The sequence below is a fragment of the Capricornis sumatraensis genome, chromosome 20 (genome assembly GCF_032405125.1).
Source record: "Capricornis sumatraensis isolate serow.1 chromosome 20, serow.2, whole genome shotgun sequence".
Taxonomy (NCBI): domain Eukaryota; kingdom Metazoa; phylum Chordata; class Mammalia; order Artiodactyla; family Bovidae; genus Capricornis; species Capricornis sumatraensis.
The window spans coordinates 29,753,349-29,772,923 of NC_091088.1; the positions used below are offsets into that span (position 1 = coordinate 29,753,349).

At 48.5% G+C, this 19,575-nt stretch overlaps 1 protein-coding gene across 2 annotated transcripts in view; it reads left to right on the plus strand.

Moving 5' to 3' along the window:
- The window catches only part of LOC138095819 (liver carboxylesterase-like), a 29,749-nt gene extending 10,810 nt beyond the window's left edge, over window positions 1–18,939 (plus strand). For both annotated transcript variants that reach the window (XM_068991729.1, XM_068991731.1), the window contains exons 4-14: window positions 584–717; window positions 1,812–1,965; window positions 3,892–3,996; window positions 5,799–5,903; window positions 8,318–8,356; window positions 9,964–10,104; window positions 12,011–12,091; window positions 12,448–12,595; window positions 17,121–17,252; window positions 18,412–18,484; window positions 18,756–18,939. In XM_068991729.1, coding sequence (XP_068847830.1) covers window positions 584–717; window positions 1,812–1,965; window positions 3,892–3,996; window positions 5,799–5,903; window positions 8,318–8,356; window positions 9,964–10,104; window positions 12,011–12,091; window positions 12,448–12,595; window positions 17,121–17,252; window positions 18,412–18,484; window positions 18,756–18,939 — 1,296 coding nt within the window. The remainder of the gene's footprint in view (window positions 1–583; window positions 718–1,811; window positions 1,966–3,891; window positions 3,997–5,798; window positions 5,904–8,317; window positions 8,357–9,963; window positions 10,105–12,010; window positions 12,092–12,447; window positions 12,596–17,120; window positions 17,253–18,411; window positions 18,485–18,755) is intronic.
- Window positions 18,940–19,575: the final 636 nt, after the last annotated feature.

Genomic DNA, 19,575 nt, shown 5'->3' on the forward strand with positions numbered 1-19,575 from the left:
TATCATGTTCTCTCTCATGCTCAGTTCTTCCCGAAGTCCCTGGCACCTAGTAGGTTTTCAGATCATATTCACCCAATACTTGAAGACTTCTTGGAGGAGTTGGTTTTATACTGGGCTTGGAGGATGGGTGAGATTTGGGGAGCTAAGTAGGCAGCAGGAAGTCATATTAAGAAGAGCTACCATCCAGGGCGTGTGCTTCTTGACACAATCATTCATTCACTTGAGAAGCTGAATTCGCCACTCAGAAGGTAACTTAAGATGAAGCTGAAACAAGCTTCTAGCCAAGGGCTTCTGCATGCTGAGTGCACTGAGCTGGGTGAGGGGTCCAGGAGTGAGGGTGGTGAGAGTGCTGGGGAGGAGATGATGCTCGAGCCTTGGCTGTTCCCATGATGATGTTCTCAGCATGAAGAGCACTGAGCGCAGGTGGCACTGGGGCAGGGGAGACAGGCAGGGGCAGCCAGGGTGCCCTGAGTGGGGTGCTGGCCTGGGCCGCAGCTGGAGAACGGGTAGGTGACCAAGCCTGCCTCTGAGGTCTTCCCAAGCTCTGCTTCCTGTAACCCTGTGGTTGCATCCCCCCATCCAGGTGATGGTGTGGATCCACGGAGGAGGTCTCATGGTGGGCGGGGCATCAACCTATGACGGGCTGGCCCTCTCTGCCCATGAAAATGTGGTGGTGGTGACCATTCAGTACCGCCTGGGCATCTGGGGCTTCTTCAGGTAAGTCCCTGGACTCTCCTGGTGGCACACTGCCCCCAAGGTGGGGGTGCTAGGACCCCACTCTGGTCATGCACGCCCTCAAGGGGCTCCTTGCTAGGCTCCCTGCTGACATCTGAGTGCCCCCCTAACTGGGCTCCACCTACCTTCTTGTTCCCCAGCCACCGTGGTGCACTTACTTCTGAGCTCTTACACATAAAACACCCAATCTCCCTGACACACTCCTATTATTCCTACCAAGCCCAACCCAGCTGTCATCTCATCTGAACTGCTTATCCCTTTTCACTCTGCTGCCTGGCGTGTTGCAGTATCTTCAAGATGACGGTCACCATGCAGCACAGCACTTAGAGGCTCGCACATCTTTCCTCCTGGGGAAGTAAAGAGGGGTAGACTCATGGGGGAGCTCCAGGAAGTCTAGTAGGTGAAGGAGCGGGTGCCTGGAGCTGGGGGGTTGTAAGGAGCATCTGACTCCAGGGGACATCTACTGGGAGGAGCCTTGGGCCCACTTACCCCATTTCCTTCTGGGAATTTGGCACATGCATGAGTGAAGGCTTGAGTCTCCTGCGTGGATTCTCTGGGGACAGGAACCAGGTTTCCAGCAGGCAGTTACTGAGCTTTTCCTGAATGTACTGGCGCCAGGACCTCTTACCCTGAGATGCTGGGGGGTGGCCCGGGGGAGGGGTGGTCACCTCCCTGAAAAGACCTGTGGGCCGGCGGAGGGTTGTCCCAGGGGAGTCGTGTCCCAGGATGTGTCCCCTTCACGGAGACCCCTCAGCTCTTCCCCCACGGCCCGTGTGTGCTCCCAGTGACAGTGTAACTGCGCATACTCGCCCCACTTCCTCTCCCCCGGCCTCTCCTCTGCCACCTGAGCCAGGGTTGCACCCCGACCGTAGCAGATGCTCAGTCAGTAGATGCGGGATGGCTCTGCAGAGCCCTGTAGCAGAGCAGGACAGCAGGAGAGTGAAGACCCCGTGTCAGGGCTGTAGAAGCCCAGTCCTTTCCAGAAGGCTCCCCTGGAGCCCCAGCCCCATCTCTGGTCCCCAGGGCCCTGCCGGGACATCTCTGCTCCCAGCCCCACCCTGTCCTCTCACTCACAGCACAGGGGACGAGCACTGCCGGGGGAACTGGGGCCACTTGGACCAGGTGGCCGCGCTGCAGTGGGTCCAGGAGAACATTGCCAACTTTGGAGGGGATCCAGGCTCTGTGACCATCTTTGGAGAGTCAGCAGGAGGGGAAAGTGTTTCCATTCTTGTAAGTCTTCCTGGCCCTGATGTGGCTGCTGTTGGGACCCCTTGCAGACCAGCCCATCTAGTCCTGGGACCTTTACTTCTAAGACCTGCATTCAAGGTTGACCCGACTCTGTGCAGCATCAGATGGTGAAGAGTTAAAGGCCAGACTCCCCTTGGCCCCCAGGAAGCTCAGGGCTCAGCTCAGCCTCCGGGGCCGTAGCTGCAGCCACAGCTGCGACAGACACTCTCTTCCTGTCCTGTGTCTGTTGAGCTCATCCTCTCCTTCTTAATCACTTTAACGTTAGGAGTCGCCTCACTTCTCTTGAGATTAGGGGTGTGTGTAAATGATTAATCAGAGGAGCCAACTTGAGGTTGGTCTGAGTGTCCTTGTCTGACCTGAAGCCAGGCCTACAGTTCAGGAGTCATGAGCACTGGAGGCCCCCTCTGAGGGCCCTGGTGGCTTGTCCATGCCCAGGAGGGAGGGCGGCAGTCTCTGGGGCTGAGGGATGGAGCTGGGCTGGGGAGAAGGAGAAGAAGGGGAGGGATGGGGGATGGGACAGGAACAAGGGACACAGACAGGACCCGGGAGTGCGGTGTGGGGAATGGGAATGGGGGAGACAGCGAGGGAAGCAAAGCCGGAACGCCAGATTAGAGGGTGCTGGGAGCCGTGGGAAACACTCCAGCTCCCTCACGTTTGAGCAGAGGGTTAGTGCTATTAGTGCCTCCTTTTTTTTTTTTTTTTGGCCACTTTGCATGTGGGATCTTAGTTCTCCAATCAGGTATCCATTGAGCCCCCTGCACTGGGAGCTTGGAGTCTTAACTACTGGACCACCAGGAAGTCCCTGTTACTGTATTTGATGAATCTATGTTGGTTTCACAGTTCAACATTCAGAGGAAAATGTTTTTATGTTTCATGAAGTGGAAGAAAGGAAAGGTACAGAAAATCTCAAAGAAGAAAAATCATTCACAATTCCATTATCTATGGATACACATGTTGAGCTGTATTTTTCTAATTCTTTTGCACAATTCACCCTCTGTATCTGACTATCCATCTATCAACCTAGCTAGAACTTTTATAATTCCCTTTCGAAATACTTGGCTGTGCTGGGTCTTCATCGCTTCACTCTCTGCGTGCGGGGGCGTCTCAGTGCCATGCCTTGTTGCAGAGCTCAGTTCTAGGTGCAAGGGCTTCAGTACCTGTTGCCTACAGGCTTAGGTGCTCCACAGCATGTGCGATCTTCCCAGACTAGGGACTGAAACCATGTCCCCTGCATTAGAAGGTGGATTCTTAACCATTGGACCACAAGGGAAGCCCTAGCTAGAAATTTTTAAACACAAACTTTCCCTAGCGTTATAAAACAACATAAATATTTCTCTGAGCATTAAACAGTCTTTCATATTTTTTGTATGTACAGTCAAGTAATTTCATTGTAAGAATGAAAAATACGTTATTTATCCAATCTCATAATATTGAAACCTTGGGTTATTTCCAATTTTTACTATTATAAACAACGTGAGCATTATTACAAATTGTTGTGTACCTCCATGCTCATTTTCCTTAGGATAAATTCTGAGTAATGGAAATGGGAAGTCAGAACTGTGCCTTTATTTTCTTTATTTTATATTTCCTGAGCCATTTAAACATTTTTATTCGCCTTAATTTTTTAAATTAATTCTTACTTGAGTATAGTTGCCATGAGAACTGTGCCGCTAAAGTGTTGCTAGGAGCTGCTGAGCTGCCCTTCAGATAGGGTTGATTGTTACAGTCAGTGGGCGCCACGCACCACCCATTCTGTCCCTCACTCTGCTCCTGCCTCCCTCCAGCTGAGGTTTTCTCAGATGCTGGGCCCATGGTCTCCACAGTCCAGGACAGGGTTGTGGATGGGTATAGCTCTTGAAGACCACCCTCCCCATGAGCATAAACTCCCTTCTCAACACGGTCCTCCAGGTGTTGTCCCCCCTGGCCAGGAATCTCTTCCACCGGGCCATCTCAGAGAGCGGCGTGGCCCTCACTTCCGCCCTGGTCAAGAGGGACTCGAAGGCTGCAGCTGAGGTAGGTCTCACACCGGACTGCCCGCACACCACGCGCTGCTCTCCCGGATTGTCAGGGCCCTTCCTTAAGAGTTCAGTCTGGCTCACATCCCCAGAAAATCATAGAAGTGAGAAATGGCTGAAGGGGTAGGGCAAGGACACACCTCAGCCCACCTCCTAGTTCTACCACTGAGCAAACTGGGGCAGAGAGCTGAAGTCTAAGAGCCTCGCCAAGGTCAGAGAGTGATGAGGGCAGAGCTGGACTCAGGCTCATGACTCTGGTCTGCCAGCCCCATGTACTTTCCACTGAATACATGTCCCAAAGTGTGCCAGGTGGGGTGCTGCCCTGAATGTGTGACTGTGTATTATATTGCTTAAGATCTAAGATCAAGTGAACTCATTTACACTATGGTGGCCTGGAGTGGTTTCTCCCTGGGGACTTTGTGACGAGGTGGGTGCCTGAGAATTCTTCATGGCTTCATTGATTCATGCCACAGATAGTTTGGGGATAACCTGATACCTAGATTCTATTCTCAAGGAGGAGAGAGATTATGGATTACATAATTTTACCAGTTACAAAATGTCAATTGTACCTAGAACAATAAGGGAAGGTACCCGAGGTCATAACAGAATCCAAAAGGAGCACTTCGTCCACGGTACAGGGGAGGTTATCAGGAAAGTCTTCCTGGAAAAAAAAGAAAAATATGATCAACGAGTTGAGATGAGAAAGATCAGCAGTAAATTACTTGGCAAGCAAGGACTATCCAGGAAACAGGAGCAGTCTGTGCAAATGTCCTGTGCCAGGGGCAAATGTCCAAGAGAGTGAGGAAGCCTCATGTGGGCAGAGCAGAAATTTCAGAGGAAACCTGGAGAGAGCTGAGCATGGGACCATGGCAGGGCCATACTACATAGGACCTGGTGATGACTGTGGCTTTATTTGATGAGCATTAGGAAGACTAGGAAGGGTGAGCAACACAGAGGCTCTGCTGAGGAGTGTGCCTTGGAATCAGTGCTACAGAGCGTTTTCATCAGGCTGCAAGAGCTGATTTGGAGAGCGCTGGGGCTGGCACTGACTGAAGGGACTGGTAGAGAGAAAAGGGAGAGAAGGGGCTCCATGAATTTTTAGAATTTTTGAGAATGTTTTCAGAATTTGGGGATATTGACAGCCGGTGCCCATTAATCAAGCTTAAGTCCAAAAGGGGGAGCTCATTTAAAGGAAAGAAAGGTCTCAGAGATGGGACCGGATTTTGCTATCAAACAGGACAAGAAATCAAAGAATGGAGAATCCGAGACTCTTATTTTGCACTCTCGCTGTTTCTCTCTCCTCTACTTCTTCCTGTGCCTTTTAATTTTTCCACCAAATACATACTGAGCACTGATGTATGTCAGACACAGGACCAGGCTCTGGGCAGCCCGTGCACACTCTCCAGGGCTCCGCCATCATGGCGCCTGACTTCTCTTCTGCATCTTCCCCTCTGGCTTCACTTTGCAACTGACTGGCCTGAGGCCAAACGACTATTAATTGGATGAGTCAAGATTTGAAATTAGAAAGTGGGATTCTGGATTCCAGGCTCTTAAGCACCCCCTCTGTGCTGCCTCTCTTTAGATGTTCAGCTTTGAGATCATTCTGTCCACTTTAACAGAGATAAAGCAGCGAGGCTGAGGAGTATAACCGGCATGCCTGGGACCCAGGACCTACTGGTCTGGGGTGTTTACTGCTATCACAGGCTGCCTATAGCAAGGGAGGCTGGGACAGAAGACCTCGGTACTGATGGAGGGAGAGGCATGGCTCTTGAATTCTGCTGTCATCTGTGATCTCTACAGCGAATTGCTGCCTTTGCTGGGTGCAAGACCATCACCTCGGCTGTCCTTGTTCACTGCCTGCGCCAGAAGACAGAGGATGAGCTCTTGGAGGTAACACAGAAGATGGTAAGTTCATCCACTCTCTTGGGAAAACAAGCCCCCCACCCTGGGAACAGGGCCCCAGCCTTCATCATTTCAGCTTCAGTCCTCTTGCCCTGGAAAAACTACCTGGGACAGTTTCTCAGCTCCCAGGAGTAGTGTCAGCCTCTGGATCTCAAAGCGAATGTTTCCTTCTTTCTTTTTTTTTTTTTCATGAATATCTCAGATGTTACCAAAGACAGTAAATAACAAAATAAACAACTGAACAATGACCCCTCAAATTTATCAAAACTTACCTTTTCCAATCTTGTTTTCTGATATATTTTTAAGAAATTAAACATTACATATGCTCAGAGATAGTTACCACCTTGAATTTTAGAAATGGGGTTATGTAGAACAAATAGTTTCAGAAAGCCTGCCACACCTTGTCTCAAAACCACCTCAGTTATGACCCAGTGGTAGCCCAGTTTCCTAGACTTTCTGCATGTCTGCCTCAATCATCATTCTGTCATAACTGTTTATCTGCCCATTCATCCATCCGCCTGTTCATCCATCCATCAGTTCGTTCATCACCTTATTATACATCTGTCCATCTATCGATGAATTAGAATCCATCAGTATCTTTTCATCAGTCCAATATCAACTCATCTGTAACATTCATTCATCTGCTACCAGTCATCTATATATCTATTTTATCACCCACCTCTGTAAAATCAGTGAACCATCCATCAGCTAATCCGCTGGGTAATCCATCTGCCCAGTAATCCCCCCAGTTCATCCATACTCCACATAGTGATCAGTTTCATCAGTCCATGCATCCATTTATCCATCCACCCATCCACCCATCCGTCCATCCATCCATCCATCCCCTCTGCTAGGTGTATGGGTAGAGGTAACAGAGTGAGTGTTGCAGACGTAATTGGATATAGTCCCTGTTTACAAGGAACTATTCAAGGAGAAAGACGCACATAGACTTATGTGGATTAAGTGTGGTGGGAGTACAGAGAGGGGAAGCAGGGCTCCTTCACAGAGAAGGCGACATTCGGGATTGATGGCTATGATGGTGGGTCATCACAGGAAGTTACAGCCTGACAGATACCCAGAGAACACATTTAGAGCCAGTGGGAACTGTTGGAGTAGCCTGAGCACCTGGACTCTCTGTCTGGACCCTAGAATCCTGAGGCTACTCCTGGACTCCCAGGGGCTATATTCCAGCACTGGACTCTGCTCTATTTCCATGGTTTAAGTCCAAAGTAGCCTTGAATCTTGGTTTCTCAGACTCAAATAAGGTGACCACTGTGCTCAAAGATAAACACAACTGTTTTCTGGTTGTATAAATTTCTTTCTAAAACTCCATGTGGCACAAGAGATCCACCTTATTTAGGGGGTGATTGGATGACTTTGGGAAAACCCAGAGAACCTAAGAGTCCATGTTATTCTTCTGAGATCTTCTGAGATCATGTGGAAGTGTTTCCAGGATTATCTTCTCTCCCCAGTACACACACACACACACACACACGCACGCACGCACACACACACACACACACACACACACACACCTGGATTGTAGGCCTACAACACACAATGGAGGGACTCTTAATGGGATTTCCCCTTACAAGGTCAGGCTTGTTAGCTTCAGCCTCACAATAGAACTGGTACAGTCTTGGCAGACTCACAACAAAGAGAAGTATGGGCTGGGCTGAATTTCAGTCAGCTTGTATGAGTCAGGATTTTCTAAAGCAAGATAAGAAAACTCATCTCAAAGTGCCTTGAGAAAGGAATATGTTAGGACAGAATCTTCAGGTAACTCATTGACAAGCCTAGGAGTGGATGGCTTCAGGCATGGCTGGGTCCGGACGCACATGTGATGTGATTAAGAAACTGTCCTTATCCCTCAGCTTTTACCTTTCGGTGTTGGCATCACTCTCAGACAGATTTGTCCCCTGGGGAGGTTAAAGATAGCAACAGTACTCTAGTCTTACATATTATCTCTTTAGAAACCCTATTTCCCAACAATTGCAGCAAAAATTTGGGTAAGCTCTACTGAACTGACGTGGGCACATGTCCACCCCTGCAGTAGTCCCTGTATTCAGGGATTTGGTGCACCTGAGGCCACATACAGATGCCTGCAATCATGGAGTGAGAGTGGGGAAGAGGGGATCCCCCAAAGGAAAATCGGGGTGTTGTTGCCTGGAGGAAGAAGAAGGGGAAATGGGTGGAGGGCAGGGCAGGCACCAGCAGCAGTGCCCTGCAGAGCCCCCTCACCCACCCCACACTGCTCCCTGTGCTGGTGCCCGGGGGAGGGTGTCCTGCCCACTTCCTCTCAGCCCAGCCAGGGTGGCGCCAGGAGGGAGCACTTGGTACCTTTTGGCACAGCTCACAGAGGTCAGCTTTCCTTCCAGGAAGTCTCCTCACCACAACCTCTGTCTTTGTCTTCACAGAACTTTTTCAAACTTGATTTATATGGAGACCCTAGAGAGGTAAGGACTTTGGTTTTTGATTACACATTTTAAGTCTTAATACCAAAGCTTCAGTTAATGATTAGAGAAGAATGAAAGAATTCTTCATGTGGAATCTTAGTAAACCCTAGTGTTTATAGTGCTGACACTGAGAGAGGGGCTATGACGTCCTGGGTCTCACAGCTAGGATGACCATATCATGGGACCAGAACCTGTTCCCCGACCCCCAGGCCACTGCTCCCCATCATCAACTCTCTGTCCCTGTCGCCAGCCAGCCCCTAGTCTTGTATACATTCCTAAAAACGCCCTGTTGGGAGAAGGTGGATGAGAAACCTCCACTGTGGGGACTGAAGATGACGGGTGAAGGGCTCTTCAGAAGCCTTCAAGAGGAGCCCGGATCGTCTCCTGGGGGCTGCAGGGTTGACTGGCTGTGCAAGTTGCACTGTTTCCAGATCTGTGGGGAAAGGAGCCATGAGTCTCAGTCCTCAGGACACCACCCCCAACCCAGTCTCACAGGAAACTCCAACAGCAGCCTCTCCAGGCTAAGAAAACATTGAGCCCTTGTTGACTGGTGTTTCATTATCAATAAATATTACATATAACTAACTATCTGTAAGAAATGTTTATTACATAAAGTATCTTTAAACAGAAACATTTACAGAACAAGGTTGAAATAATGTGACCAAAGGCTCTCAGGAACCCGATTCCTTATTTCGCCGGCGCAGTGGCTCAGCATTCGCTGTATCAGAGTCATGGTGACTTTATAGAACTTAAATATCATGAATAATGAGAATGTTACCAAGTCAAGAGGGGTTCCTGCTGCTGGCCAATTACGACCTTTAATCAGAATGCTCACAATCTGGGGAGATGGTGGGCTCAGTGCCCTCCCAAAAACCACCAAGTTTCTCTTTGGCCATGAAACCTTTTAAGGAACAACTGAGAAGTCACCTCAGTTCATCCCTGGAATGAGGGGTCCAGAGTGGTCGCCGTCCCTATTCACCTGCAGGCTGGTGTGCAGGTGGTAGACTCCTCCTGGTCTTCCTCTAGGTGTTATCTTGCTCTTATATTTGGAGATTCCTGATGCATCAGCTAGGGAAGAGATCCGATCATCTGTGAATTTCTTCTTCTTCATTTCTGCTTCTTTGATCTGTGGGGAGAACGAACAACCTGGGCAGGGCATTGGGTGATTAAAAGATTTGAAAGGTGTGCTTGGGCTGAGGATGAGTAGAGCATTGGGGGGCCTGGTTCAAAGGTTAGTTATCTTATAGCTTTTCAAAAGTGACCCAAAAATGGGGGGCTTCCTTGTGAGGTTGGTTTCCTGTGAGAGGAGCTTACAAGAACTGACTGTAGATGGAGAGTTGCATAGGGACATATTAATGTATGCTTTTCAAATAAAATACACATTGTATTATGTACTTTTATACCAATTTGAGTGAAGTTTTGCCCCCATCACCTGACTATTGCTGTCTCCTGGTCACAGTTCTGCCCTCTGGGGTCCACGACTTAGCCCTGAGCGTGTGGCCACCGGCCAGGAGCACATGCAGGTTGTGAGCTTCGGCAGGTGGAGACGGGGATGCGGGTGTGAGCTGGAAGGGGAGGCCCAGACAATACTCTGCCCTCTTCCGCAGACCCATCCTTTCCTGCCCACCGTGGTTGACGGAGTGCTGCTGCCAAAGTTGCCAGAAGAGGTGCTGGCTGAAAAGAACTTCAACACCGTTCCCTACATCATCGGAGTCAACAAGCAGGAGTTTGGCTGGCTTCTGCCATTGGTGAGAAAGCGCAGGCCTCGTAGAGTTGTCTCCCCTGCCATCATATCACACCTCCCATCTGTGGCCATATCACCCCTCATCTCTCTGGTCACAGAACGCTTTTTTCTGCAGACCCCTCTCTGGGACCAGGGCAGCTGTCCCCTTCATACAAAAGTTGACATTTCCACGTAAACCACCTCCAATGGTCCATACTGTCATCCGGGAGACGTAGCCCTGGGGACCCACATCCCCACACACTCTGTGATGGTCCTCCCATCCATGAATCCTGAGATGTCGGTTCCAGGAGGGCTGGTAGAGATCATCACTGAGCAGATGACAAACCCAAGGCCTGGACAGGGCAAGGGGCTCGGGAGTTCTGGAGAGCGAGGCCTGGGGCCTGCAGCCGCTCCCCTCGGGCTTGCTGCTTCCGTGCTTTCTCCACAAATCCGCCCCACTCCTGCACCCATGCTCTCAGTCATCTCACGGAAAGAGTCAAAGGAGCCTGCATCTTCCTGGGTCAAAACTGACTTCAAAAGTTAGGAAGTACTTTCCCTTCTGACAGAGATAAACAAAGCAGGCCACTAGGTGACTAGTAACAGATTTGATTCAGTTACACCCCTGTTCTAGGGAAAAGATCCATCATGAACTGAACCCAATCCCTGAAATGAAAGCCTGGAGCTTATTTAAGGAGTGGTGGGAGTGGGGTGGGTTGGGGTGGGGTGGGGTGGATCGTCCATGTGACTGGACCACCTGGATTTGTTAGCTGGCATTATCTGGAGAAGAAACAAACTTCTGTCTTTATGACAGGAGGCAGCGGTGTAAGTAGAATCAGGCCCCCACTGAAGTTAGGCTTTATCATCTCACAGGGACTGGAGGAGAGAGCGAGAATTATCCCCTGGATGTTTGTTTTCCATAGAGATGGCTCTCAGGTCCTTGAGCAAACAGTTTGGGGTGGAAGAGTTACATCTAAAGGGGCAAAGATAAGATTTAAAATTACAAGGTTTCTAAAGTAACTGCTCAAGATGGGTTTCATGGACCTACCTGCCCTTCACCAGGTGCTTGCTGAAACAAACAGTAAAATCTCCTGGCAGCCCAGAGCTCTTTAAGGGGGCCTGCGGTCATCCTGGGGACATGGCCTTAAGCTTCCTGCAGCTGTCCTGAAGTTTGGTCAAGCCTCTTAGGACAGAGTTTTGATGGAGTCGTTATGTGCAGAGTTCTGTGATTCTTCAGCACGATTTCAGAGGTTTTACGGAAGGACCAGAATCATAATGGCAGTATTTGGGGCTTTCTTAGTTATCTGACATGGCGGGGTATTAGTGGGGCTGTGTCCTCTGCCTCAGAGCCTTCCACTTCAACACTAGGCTGGCTGAAACCTTCCCTTTATGCATTGATGACCACTGTGGGGGCTCTAAGCCTAACTCTGTGTGTGTGTGTATGTGTCTGTGTGTGTGTATACATATGTATGTATGTATATCCTTCCCTGGTGGCTCAGTAGTAAAGAATCTGTCTGCCAGATGAGACGTGGGTTTGATCCCTGGGTCAGAAAGATTCCCCTGGAATAGGAAATGGCAACCCACCCCAGTATTCTGGAAAATCACATGGACACAGGAGACTGGAAGGTCCACGGGGTCACAGAGTCAGACACGGCTTAGAGACTGAGCATGCACACGTGTATCTGCTTGTGTGTGTGTGAACACACACGGAGCCGGGACAGCTTCTGTTAACAATCACGGTATTCTCTCTGCACTCCTTGATCTCTGGATATGAAAGTCCATTTGATGCATTGATTTTACCCGGCTCATCAAAGGCCCAGGCCCACCAAGCCAAGACGGTGGCCCTCAGCCCGCAGGAGTTTGCTCTCTTGGTCACTTTGGTTTTTCCTGCCATTGCCTATGATTTCACAATTGCTTAACCTCTGTTTCAACAGCTCGTGAGATATCCACTCTCTGAACACAAGCTGGACCAGAAGACAGCCACATCACTCGTGTGGCAGTACTACCCCATCCTGGTAAGAGGCCAGGAATCACAGGAACTCAGGGATGTGAAGTTACAGCATGGCTTCTAAAGTGAAAATGAGGAAGTTGTTCACCTTTGTAGTGATTGCTTATTGCAATAGCGCTTTTCAGGTGGCAGAGGACTGATTAAAAGCGGTTATCTCATGCCATTTTAGGGAGATGACTTAAGTTTACTTTGTGATTGTCAGAGGGTTTTACAAAAAATAATAACATTTTTTGCTCATGTGTATGAAAAGCTACAGTTGGTTTCCATGGCTTCAGTGGTTTTGTCTGCACAGATAATTGATAAGTCTGGCCTCCATTTTGTATTTAATTTTAACAGTGGTCACTTTCACTCGATCTATTTAAGAGCATTCCAGAGCAACTGGCTCCAGTGGCCACGGACAAGTATTTAGGAGGGACAGACGACCCTGTCAAAAAGAAAGGCCTGTTCCTGGACTTGATAGGAGATGTGATGTTTGGTGTTCCGTCTGTGAACATGGCCCGTCACCACAGAGGTGAGTCCTTCACACTGAGCAGGAGGAGATCCCTGCCACGCCACCATCGCTGACTTCTGCCCGGACCTCGGCACAAGCACACGGGTGGGAACTGCTGAGGGTCATCCAAAACTGACTGCATCCAGGGCACTGTTCTATTTTGGTTTCCACCAGAAGCAGACTCTGAGAAAGGATCTAACTGCAGGCAGTGTATCTGGGGGTGACCCCAGGTAACCCTGGTAGAGGAGTGGAGAAGTGACAGGAATGGAGAAGGAAGTCAGTCTACCCTGTGCTGCCAAGCAAGTGTCCGCCACAGACACCTGGAGCTGGGGAACCAGCAGAAGACGCGGCTCAGGGTTTTCCCCAGTCAGCGGCAAGAGAGCTGGGCTCCTTATCCTCCAAATTCCATGAGTCATCAGTTGAAGGCTGTTCCCAAGGGCAGTTAATTCCCTGGTGCTTTGCCCATCTGCACACATGGGCAGAGTGGTCTCTGGCTACCAAAGACCTCAGGCAAAGAGCTGCAGATATGGGAGGCAGACCTGAGGCCAGTGTGCCGGGATGCAGAGAACGTGGGGAAGCACCAACAGCCTCTGCCCAGGGGCCCCTCCCCTGAATTACAGTAGTCTGTGGGGCCACAGGGCACATACTGGAGGTTTTGTCTTAGACACCTTCCAAGGTCAGAGCTAGCTGCCAACTAGTTTGTTAGCCAGTGGAGCTGGGGATGGCGTGAGGCCAAGCATAGGATCAGGAGTGTTGTCTGAGGGACTTCGCTGATGATCTGTGGTTAAGACTCTGTGCTTCCGAAGCAGAGGGCAGGGATCGAGGCTTGATCACGGAACTTATATCCCGCATGCTGCCAGCTGCAGCCATAAAACAGGAGTGTTGTCTGGGACCAAGAAAGTCAAGGGCCTGAGCACCGGACGAGTAGGAGCAGGTGGTCTGGTAAATGTCAGTGTCTGTGGCCAAGTTAAGTTTATACCAGTGTGTGCTGTGTCTACCACAGGACCTTCCAATGCTGACCCGAGTCTGTGTGTGGGGTGTGAGGTCAGGGATGGATGAGCTCACCTGGAGAAAAGGTGTTCCTTTTCGGTACCTTTTGAGTTCCTCTCGGGACCCTTCCTTTCCTGGAGCCCTCACTCACCTAGTCCGCAAGCCAGGAGATGGCACTTTGGTCCAGACCTCTCCGCATAACCATGCTAGGAGGGTTTAAATTTGGAGACTTTGTCAGCAAATAAAATGTAGCTACAGCTGACATATTCTATCCCCAAGCATTCAGTAATTTGGAGGTGCTAGCTACCACTGCCTCCTTCCTAAGGTCCTGATGACCAGCCAGGGGCTTCCCGGAGTCAAATCCTTCATGTACTTGGTCTTGCCTCTTCCCGTGTGTCGGATTTGCAGTATCGCGTCTGCATCCGTGCCGCTCCCAGCCATGCTAGGCTTGAGCTTTCTTTTATCTGACTTCTCATGACTTTGTTTTTCTTTCTTTTTTTTACACTTTTCATTTTATATTATAGTGTACCCAGTTACCCATCCTGTGATTGTTTCAGATGGAGAGCAGGGAGACTCAGTCATATATGTACATGACATCTCATGACTTTGAATTCAGGGTCTTATTGCCAGCACTTCTTGGAGTTTATCAGGAAGTGATAAACCACCTTCTACTTCTCTTGTAGCTCCTAAGTATTATTATTGAAATCTCTGTCCTACATTTCTGTGAAGATTATGTTGTGATTCTGGGAATTTTTTTTAAAAATAAATCTCAATAGTTTAAGGTGAAACAGTTAAAAAAAAACAAACCACAAGAAGAGGAAGGGAAAGAAGAGTATCATAATTGTAGTTCTCTCAATTCTCGTTTTGATTAAAAAACGTGTTACTCTAAAAGAAAAAAAGCATTTTCTGAATATGAATTGATCTGACCATTGTAGAAGCTTTTCAAAATAAGGGAACATGTGCAGATGCAACTATACAGCACTCATAATTCCTTCACCTAAAGTGTCAGCTATACATTTTGACATATTTTCTTTTATGAATCTTTCCATATCTTATGTATAATTTTACAATTAATTATTATGTTGTTCACGGAACACTGTATTGTAGTCATTTCCTCACTGTCAGTACCGTTTCATGAAAAATCTCAATTATTTCGTGGCATGAAGGATTACATTTCCTTTAGTGTCCCTGTCCTAGTGGATATTTAGCCAGGCTGCTCACTTTAATGCTACACACAGCATCATACTCAGCCTCATGTGCACATATCTTTAGCCAAGTCTCAATCATTTTCTTGGGGTTGTATTTAGAAGTAAAACTTAATCTGGGCTGTTGGAGCATTTTAATGTTCTTGATACATTTTGTGAAATTGCTTTCCAGTGTGTGGGAGTGCAAATTTCTTAATTATCTCACTTGGGATAGTCAGATGAGAAGAATAAAAACAATGCTGCCAATTTTATATCAGTCCTTCCTCACCAAAAAAAGGAGAGCATCACTTTGTTTCAGTTTACATATTTTTTATGACTAGCTTTCTCCCACCTCCTACTTCTCCTGTAGCTCCTAAGTGTTATTATTGAAATCTCTGTCCTACATTTCTGTGAAGATTATGTTGTGATTCTGGGAATTTTTTTAAAAATAAATCTCAGTAGTTTAAGGTGAAACAGTGAAAAAACACAAACAATAGGAGGAAGGGAAAGGAGGTTATCATAATTGAGTTCTGTCACTCACACTAGGCCTTTCTTGTGTGGCTGGGCTCTGAGTTTCTTTCTCTTTTTTGCCCACAATATGCAACATACCCGATCCTGGTTCCCTGAGCAGGGATTGAGCCCGCGCCCCCTGCAGGCGACGTGCAGAGTATTAACCACTGGAACACCAGGGATGTCCCCTGATTCTAACACTTCAGAGTGGCAGAAGCAAGAGTAAACACTGTCGATACAACAATTTCTGCTTGACCCTGAAGCACCTGTTTAGCACGTGGATTATGGAACCATGGGAGGATTGTTTCTTCCAAAAAACACCTCTTGCTAAACTAAGGGTGACGTGATGGGGTGGAAAAAGGAGGCAACTAAAGTATTCTACATCCTCCTGTCAGGGTGGTGTATATTGTTACACCATGGAGTGGACAAATATTTAATAATATAAAGAAGTTATCATAGTCATTACAAAACTACATATCCAATAATACCCTTATTTTTTATACATCAGTGCTAAAATGTTAGCAGAGGTTTCTCTGAGCGGTGCGATCATAAGTGGTCGTTTTGTTCATTTTCCTTTTTCTGCATTTTCCAAATGTGAGAGTGTCAAAAAGCGGGGAGAAGTTACGATATTCTGCACCAGTCTGCCTTGGGGCCTGACCCTTCCCCATTACAGTCACTGGCTGTGGCATAACGATCAGTGCAAAGCACAGAACTCCCCAGGTGGGGGCCCACGAGTTAGCCCTAAAGGAGCAAGATGGGCATCTCTGCTGAAGCATCAGCAGAATAAGTAACACCTTCTTGGGGCTTCAAGAGGGAGTGGAGAGAGGGGAGAGGGGAGGCGAGGGGAGAGGCCAGGAGAGAGGGACTGTCCCCTTCCTTAGCCTTTATGCCACTGCCGCACACTCCCTGGGCCATGCAGGAAGCAAGACTTGTGAGAGGAGAGACAAAAAGGAAATGCTGGATTGAGGTTTCCTGGGACACAGGCAGTAAATTGTCCTCTTCTGCATAGGTTTGTGTTTCAGTATCTGCACTTTCAGGCTAGCAACTTGAATCTCCTTGAATTTGCTCCACTCTTAGTAGGTGAGAAAAACACTGGAAATGCTCAAAAATAGGCAGAATCGAAGGCACCTGTTGTGCTGCCCGTATTCTCCACAGGAATGAAAAGTAACCCGCTCTCAAAGAAATGTGGGCTTCCCAGGTGGCACTAGGGGAAAAGAATCAAGAGACATAAGAGCTGCTGGTTCGATCCCTGGGTTGGGAAGATCCCCTGGAGAAGGACATGGCAACCCACTCCAGTATTATTGCCTAGAAAATCCCATGGACAGAGAAGCCTGGCGGGCTATAGTCCATAGAGTGGCAAAGACTCAGACAAGCCTGAAATGCCTTAGCACACACATATCAATGAAATACAGTGGTGTTTCTGTGTACATAAACTGTATGTATCTAGATGTTCTAGTGTGTCAACGCATGGGTAGCCAAAGACATTTACATGTATTGACCCAATGCCTCTATAATGATAGTTATTTTGAATCAATTTCCTCAGAGTTTCAACATTTATTCATTCATTCAATAAACACCTGGCTCCATCTAGTTCTACCTCCACCACTAATATACCCTTAAGTCAGAGAATTTTTCCCAAACTCTTTCTCTACTGTGCTAATAACCAGGGGCTTCCTGCAGGGACACACAGCGTCTGGTACGCAGTTGGTTCTCACAGTGGGCAGCTGCTAATACTATCGTTGCTGTTCACTCAGGACCAGGTGTGCCCCCAATTTCCTGATTGCTCATGCCCTCTCGAGACCTCGACACCATTCAGGTATGCATCTGCTGAAATGAACTGTGTATGAATCCATGTCTTACAGATGCTGGAGCCCCAACCTACATGTATGAGTTTCATTATCGCCCAAGTTTCTTAGCAGAGCTGAAACCAAAGACGGTGATAGGAGACCACGGGGATGAGCTCTTCTCTGTCTTCGGGGCTCCATTTCTGAAAGGTGATGGCCCTTTGATGACTATAAGCTTGGAGTTAGAAGATCGGGGTTCAAGTTTTGATTTGGTGACCTTGGACAGTTCCTCCTTCTCTCCAGGTCTTACTTTCACCAAAACAGCATTGAAGGACAAAGACTCCCAACCTTTTTTTTGCTCTAATGTACATGATGGAGAATGCATATCCTTGGGTCTTCACCCATGGTCGCTCTAAGAATCTAGACCTGGGCATCAGCAAGATGGGAGGTGGGTCACCTGCAAGGCCCTGCTCAGGGGTAGAAGGCCACCACTCACTTCACACTCATAAGAGCATATGAGATTGTGAATGATAGCAAGGTTAGGACTGCTGTTAACCTTGAACAAGGACTAATGTGTCTATATATGTAACCATCCATTTAAAGCTCATATCTTTTTAAATTAAATATATTTAAAGTGTAACATTTTAAAGAATACCTCTCACAAATGTCCTGAAGGCCTTTAATGTCTTCACCATGAGCAGTTATAGACAGCTTGTGTGTGACACACCCCAGGGCTGTGCCTCTGGATGTGATGGATGACTATTTGGGATCTTGCAGCTTGGTTATTTTTCAAATTCTGTGAAAATGTGTGTGGGTGAAGGAAACTGAGAAAAGACCCTAAGGAGAGCATCCTGGGAGGTGGGGTTAGTCTAGCATCAACCCTGGGGTGTGTCCCTGAAACACTGAAGGGGGAAGGGCAGTCGGGCAGGCACAGAACAAGGCAGTCAGCTTATGGATCGACTGCAGGCCTTCACTGAACCTGGTGGCTCAGATGGTAAAGAATCCTCCTGGAACGCGGAAGACCAGGGTTCGATCCCTGGGTTGGGAAGATCCCCTGGAGAAGGGAACGGCAACCCCCACCAGTATTCTTGCCTGGAAAATCCCAAGGACAGAAGAGCCTGGTGGGGTACAGTCCATGGGGGTCACAAAGAGTCCGAACGACTGAGTGACTTGCACTGAGTTCAGTGTCAGTAGGTGACAATCAAGCTTAAAGTGTGCTTGAATAACTCAAGATCTTCTTACAATGCAGGTTTTGATCTAGTAGGTCTGGAGTAAGGGCCCCATTTCTGAATTTCTAACAAGTTCTCAAGGGCTGCTGTTGCCCACGAACCACACTTTGAGTAGCAATGGCTTTGTCTCCTCCTCACAGATGGTGCATCAGAAGAGGAGATCAGTCTCAGCAAGATGGTGATGAAATACTGGGCTAACTTTGCTCGGAATGGGTGAGCTGCTAGCAGAGATGGAGCAGGGTTTGGAAGGGACAAGGGACAGGGTTGGGGGAGCTTCCAAAGTGTGATGGTCAAACACCCCACCATGTGACCTCTGATATGAGAGCTCCCTGTGATGGACCGGCTGCCCAAGACATGTCAGTCTTCTGTCTCTGGAGGCATATGAGCCTTTGGCAAAAATGAAGCCATGGGATCGCTGACCATCTCAGAGGGTTGTTGGGACTACACTATTGCTTAAGTGAATTTCTATTTGATTCTGTTTCAGGAACCCCAATGGGGAGTGGCTTCCCCATTGGCCGGTATATGATCATAGAGAAGGGTACGTTCAGATTGGTGTCAACACTCGGGGAGCCGAGAAGCTGAAAAACAAGGAAGTGGCTTTCTGGAACGAGCTACTGTCCGGGGAGGCGGCAAAGAAGGCACCACACTTAAAACATGTTGAGCTGTGAACAGGAGGCTCAACTGGGCCCCCAGCTGGAGGCTCCTCTAGAAGTGTTTATGTGCCAAAGAGGCATCTTATTGTGGAGGCTGAGAAATTATCCAGTGGGAGTGGCAGAGGTCAGGGAGGGGGAGTTTCTGTTTCTGTGGCCTCAATTTGGAAATAAATGTTCTTTTGGAGACCAAGTCAATGTCTTTGTCTTGCTGCTGCTGCTGCTGCTAAGTCGCTTCAGTCATGTCCGACTCTGTGCGACCCCATAGACGGCAGCCCACCAGGCTCCGCTGTCCCTGGGATTCTCCAGGCAAGAACGCTGGAGTGGGTTGCCATTTCCTTCTCCAATGCATGAAAGAGAAAAGTGAAAGTGAAATCGTGTCCAACTCTTAGTGACCCCATGGACTGCAGCCTACGGGTTCCTCCATCCATGGGATTTTCCAGGCAAGAGTACTTGGGTTGGGGTATATCATCCTCCTCAGTGAAAGAAGGATGAAGATAGTGGGCACCATTGGCAGGAAGGTGCTCTGGCCGTTCTGGCTTGACCTCTGGACGTGCAGAGTGGAGCAGGCGGGGTCCTGGGAGGTGCTGAGGGCCTGCTGCATCGCTCCATGCCTCTGGGCCATCCACAACTCCAATGAGAGGATGTGGGGGA